The 5,302-nt window shown below is 43.4% G+C and overlaps 1 protein-coding gene across 2 annotated transcripts; it reads left to right on the forward strand.

Annotated features, from left to right (window-relative positions):
• Positions 1 to 255: 255 nt before the first annotated feature.
• Positions 256 to 5,032, forward strand: LOC108353202 (disks large homolog 5-like). 2 transcript variants are annotated; one of them, XR_010060334.1, is made up of 5 exons: positions 256 to 397; positions 1,475 to 1,634; positions 2,928 to 3,071; positions 3,705 to 3,867; positions 4,584 to 5,032. XR_010060334.1 is itself a non-coding variant. In XM_063278747.1 (4 exons), the coding sequence occupies exons 1-4, from the start codon at positions 316 to 318 to the stop codon at positions 4,603 to 4,605; spliced, it is 408 nt and encodes a 135-aa protein (XP_063134817.1). In that variant the 5' UTR covers positions 256 to 315; the 3' UTR covers positions 4,606 to 5,032. The 2 variants fall into 2 exon arrangements, 1 of the variants encoding a protein (XP_063134817.1); XM_063278747.1 differs by lacking the exon at positions 3,705 to 3,867.
• Positions 5,033 to 5,302: the final 270 nt, after the last annotated feature.

Consider the following 5,302-nt stretch of genomic DNA (forward strand, 5'->3'; position numbering starts at 1 on the left):
CACTCATTTAGATACATAGCAATGACTTAGGTTTTTCCAATTAAGTCTAGAGCCAAATTTGGCTTTGGAAGCTTGTGGTGCTCAGTGGCTATGCCACTGGGAAGTCTCCTGAAAAGGGCACATCAGAATTTGCTCAGTACAGGGAGAACATTAGCATGGAGGAGAAGTCTATTATCCTTGACATCAGCCGTCCCTTCTTGGATATTCTATTGTCTCCAAGAGAGTCCTTGGAATTCCTGTGATGTCAACAGTGTTATAGTGGCAACCAGATCCCTAGCTTTTCTCTCTTAGTGTCCGAAGGATATATCCACAGGCATGTTTGCCCATCTTCGCAGGTGCTTTGGGAGAGTTGATGTTGATGGAGAAGAGTCTAGAGTGAAGCAAACGAAACCTAAAAGTAATGATGGACACAGGACGTGATCATGTGTAATGTGGAGTAAATTCTGGGCAGTGTGTGTTGACCTTCCTGTCAGGGGTGTGTGTTGGGGCCTTCAGCTGGCCTTTACAGCAATGGGCCACAACCACTGGAACATCTCCAAAGATATTGAGTTCCATGATTATCACAATTCCTGAAAGTCAAGGTTTTCACATCATTAGTTTCTCCATAACCACATGGAGGATATGGAAATGCCTATGCTATTATTCTGGGACATTCTAGCGTTTTGATTTTACAGTGCATTCGGTATGTTAAACTGATATAATAACACCATCAGGAGTCATGGAGGGTATAACTTTTCTGAATTAAACAGGGCATCAATGTACTTCACTTTCATTGCTTCTTTAAATTCAGTGTCTATCTGACAGTAGTAACAGGGAGAGAATTGTGCTCCTGGCCATGACCTTATATTCTTAGACCTCCTCTGACTACCTCTGCTGACAGGGCCAACCTTACCTTCATACATTAGAGGTTCTGTGTGGCAGATATTTTTCTACAGTAGCCAAACTATTTGGAGCGGGTAGACCAAAAAAGAGCCTGTAAACTATTGGCACTTCTGGGGTGTTTGTCATTTCAGTAGGGGGAATTGTTAAGTCTGTTGACCTTTTCCTCACCCTGCATGACTTTTTAATTCAAAGTTATTGGACTAGAGTAACAGTGTAGGATATCTGAGTATCCCTGATCAAGCAAGTCATTGTGGATGCTGAATTGATGATGTGACTTCTGAAACCAGAGGTGTGAGGGTCCTGAGACCAGGTTATAGCCCACGTAGCTATTAATAATCCTGGAGAAGTCATCTCTCTGGTACTTGTAAGCCTGTGTTGGCGGGCATAGGGAACACCTGGCTGCTTACATTTCCTGGTCTCTATAGAGTAGTGGGGGAACTGTGATCCACTTAGGAGGCCTCTTACACATAGAACAAACTCCTGGCAGCGACACTGGCTTCCAAGCATGTTCTCCTGTTTGGGCCTCACTGTGGTCTGTGTATGCTCTATGCATTCTTCCCATGCAGATTCACTTGTGGTCTTCTACCTACAGAGGCCTGCAGAAAGACGTCATCCCATGAAACTGTCCTAAACAAGGTGCAGTCCAATGAGGAAGAGGAGAGGCTGAATAGAGAACTGGAGCTAACTACCAAGGAAAGAAATCACCTGACAGATCCCCTACTTTATGTGACAGGTGGATCCATGAACAAGAGGTATGCATTGCTCCAAACACTCTTGTGTCATTCACCGCTGTATAATCTCATTCTCATTTTACCCTATTAAGGTGGTGGGCTTTAGAATGCTGTGCCTCCCAAAAGACCTTGTTCTAAACCTCGTCTCCCATAGAGAGGAGATTCAGAACCTGAACTTTGGTCAGGAGTGAGTTTGGAAATGGACCCTCTGATTCCTCCTGTTGAAAATCTGAACTTGTGATCTGAGTGAAGAATTCAGGGATAAAGTCACTGGAGCATGAGTTCCCAGTGTACAATTGGAAAGCCCTTGACAGGTGGTAGCTTTGCAAGGTTCTAGGTGGTGTGAGTTTGTGGAGAGTGTTTGTACTTGCTAGGAAGGTGACTGAATACTATCATCTCATGGCAACAGCCTTAGGTGACAGGTCCCACATTGTTCATATCAATGCTTAACTAGAAGGCCTGAGGCTCTGGCCAGTTCTTTCTTGTTTGTTTACCCTACACTCTGAGACAGTAATGGTGCATGAATTTCTACTGATTCTCATTGTGCTCTTTCCATATTTGTCTCTCTTTCTCATTCTCTGAGTCTCTTTACTATTCTTTTCTTGTGGGTGTGTCCCTGTTTGTGTGTCTATGTGTGCACAGGTCTGCATGCATATGCACAACTTTTATATGTTTCTATGTCCCTCCACACTTGGAATTTAGGGGTCTGTTTTTTGGCCTCAGGATTTACCTGTATAATAGTTTCATGGAGGTGTGAGTGCTTTATTTTGGAAGCCCCACTTTCAACAGCACAGTTCTTTGCCTATGTGGTCACATTTGTCTGTATATTTGTATGCCTTGGAAAGATTATAGGTTTGTGGCAATATCTGGTCCCATCTCCAGAATTATGTGTACTGTCTGCCACTAGAATATTAGTTATTTGGCTTGTAGCATTCCAGTTGTCAAAACCGGAAAAATGAAATCAGAAGATTCTGTGTGTGTTTGTGTTTGTGTGTGTGTGTGTGTGTGTGTGTGTGTGTGTGTGTGTGTGTGTGTGTGTGTGGTGGTGGAATAAGAGCTGTGGCCTAGGCTCTTGATAGGTTTGAATGCAGATCCAGCTCTCCTGATTGAAAAAAGTGAGCCAGGGAACCCTTTATCTGAGTGGTTAGTTTCTGTTGTCCTGGGCACACAATTACAAGTTTCTGAAGCTGAAGAAGATCCCAATATGTAGAATTCAGAAAGTGTCCTTCCAGGGATGGGGTAGTACAGGACCCAGCCTGAGTTCATATATTCCAAAATGCCCATCTTCATTGGGTTCTATCTTCCTGGGGCCAGCCCCCACTTCAGGCCAAATCCATTTTATGAGAAATTGAAGATAAAGGAGAAAGAGGTCATGTCATTGCCGCACAATTTATACACAAACAACACTGAACATCGTGAGAAATTTCCGGAGCTCAAGAAGGAGAATCACTTCTATCAGTAAGTACTGGTCAGAAGGGCCCATCACTTGGGGAGTGGCCATTCCTGCCTCTCTTTGTTCTGGACTGGAGAGCCTGCAGCTCTGGGTTCATCTCTTCTGCTGTTTAAATATCACTGTGCCGTGGGTCTTTTGGGCTCAGTATCAGTTCCATAAGAGACTGTGACTTATCACCACAGTGTCTATGCATCTTTAGAAGGCTCTGGATAGAACTACACTGATTCAGGCATCAGAGAGTTATTAGGCCGACCTGGGCCTCTGGGGTCATACCAGGTTTAACAAAGCTCAATGTGTGGACCACATGGTTAGCATAACCTTCCCTTGGTTCTACTGTCCTCTTGTGGTTGTTTGCTGCCTACTAATTGATGTTGCCCCCATGCATTGGGCTTTCACAGATAGTTGTAGATTCTTTGTGCTTTTGGGGAGACATGGACTCTTATTGGTGCTTGGGTCACAGAAACAATCTATTCTTCTCTGAATTGGCCGTTTGCCTTTTGTGCAGCAACCTTACATGTATGGAGATGTATTCTATGAAGTCTTTATGAGTATCTGGGTCCTGATGGAGTTTGTGGGATTTGGCAGTTGGAATGGGAGGAAGAGGCTTCAGGATCTTACTATGCAGAGTGTGTTTCCAGCAACCTGCACAGCTGGCTCCTGATGGACCAGGCATGTATGAAGAAGAAGTTGGTCACATTGAAGCAGGAGTGTAAGGAGTTATAGCGATATTTGTTTGAGTTGAACCCGAATGATGAAGACGAAGAGGAGAAGACCAGCAACCTCCAGACCCAGCAAAATTTGGTAGGAACAAGCAGCTGAGTCAGATTAACAATGTCTGATACCATTTGCCTATTGGATACATCTTTGCTTTCCCCCACCATCTTTCTAATCTCCCCACACCCAATCAGTCACCCACCTCATGTGATGTAGTTATTCATTGCTCTGTCTATGCACAAGTATTCTGGGATGTTAACCACTTTTCAGAAACTGAATTATGGGCAAGTATACTTTTCTGCCCTTTTTGAAACTGCAGTCCAGAAATGGTGACAGAGGAATCACATATCACATCACTGCATCTCCCTGTCACAGATTGGATGCTATGAAGAGTTTTGATTAAGGTCTTGGTCCTGTGACAAAAGTCATACACGGGTCATGTAATGGTTGGAAGCACCTTGCATGGATAAGAACCAAGTGCAAATGGCAAATGAGTCTTGGTCATTGGCTTTGATCTGGGTATCATGTGGCCTTCTCCTTTCTTCCTGCAACCCAAGTAGGTCTCCTCCCATTTCCCCGTTCTTGGTTTGCACTGGTAGAGTCTGAGGAGCAGCTTGTTATCCCACATTACTGTGAGGGTTGCTGGTGATTTTCCCCAGCCTGCAGAGATATCAGCAATGATTTCAGTGAAAAGATCAGTGCTGTCTGTCCAATGCAGCTGAGGGGACAGAAGGCAGCAACTTCACAGCTGGTATGCGTGTCCCCACCAAATCAGTGTCTTAATAGCTACCTTCTTCTCCCAGGTCTCAGAAACTGCAGGAGTGATGGAATAGGACGTATCCCGGGAAGACAGGCCCGTGAAGAATGAGTTTCTTTCTCAGAAGTTCCCTGCTGAAGACAATCCTCAACAGTCAAAGACTTTTTTGGGGGAACATTCTTCTTCTCAGTTAATTTCCTCAACGTATAGAGACTCTAAATTTATGTATCCGAATGCCGGCCTTCTGATTGAGGTCTTTCTCCTTTCTCATACCGACAACACCATTTGAGAGACAACTGAGGGGACTGCCTTGACATCTCGTGTCCTAGAGGAGAAACAGCACTACAATTGTGTTTCTAAATGTTCATTAAGAAAATGCTGTTAAGAAATACTTTTGGTTATGATTTTCATTGAAGTTTTGTTTTTGTTGTTTCATAGTTATATATTCTTGTTACTGTTTTTCATTATTGATACCATTTTAGTTGTTCATTTTATGCCTGTTTTTTGTAAATTGTACTCCTTATGAATAAAAATTGATTTGTAACTCTTGACTCTTAAGACCATCTTCATTATTCAAGGGTCCTTTCCCCTCTTGTAGACTTAGAACTGACAGCTCGATATGGATCTTTGCATGGTCCAGTGAATTCAAAGCCACCAAGGGGTACACAGAGTGATAGTGTCTTTTGTGTGGATAATGTGACTTCTTTTATGGACACACACTTTATGATGTAATCACTGCCATACTGTATCCATGCTGTCATGTAT

This window comes from Rattus norvegicus, chromosome 19, assembly GCF_036323735.1.
Source record: "Rattus norvegicus strain BN/NHsdMcwi chromosome 19, GRCr8, whole genome shotgun sequence".
Lineage (NCBI taxonomy): Eukaryota > Metazoa > Chordata > Mammalia > Rodentia > Muridae > Rattus > Rattus norvegicus.

Bases quoted from the DNA above. Each gene is read 5' to 3' on its own strand.
- LOC108353202 (XM_063278747.1), top strand. From the start codon at position 316: ATGTTTGCCCATCTTCGCAGGTGCTTTGGGAGAGTTGATGTTGATGGA. The intron at 398-1,474 runs GTAATGATGGAC...TTCTACCTACAG, and splicing joins GAAGCAAACGAAACCTAAAA to AGGCCTGCAGAAAGACGTCA. The intron at 1,635-2,927 runs GTATGCATTGCT...TCCTGGGGCCAG, and splicing joins GGTGGATCCATGAACAAGAG to CCCCCACTTCAGGCCAAATC.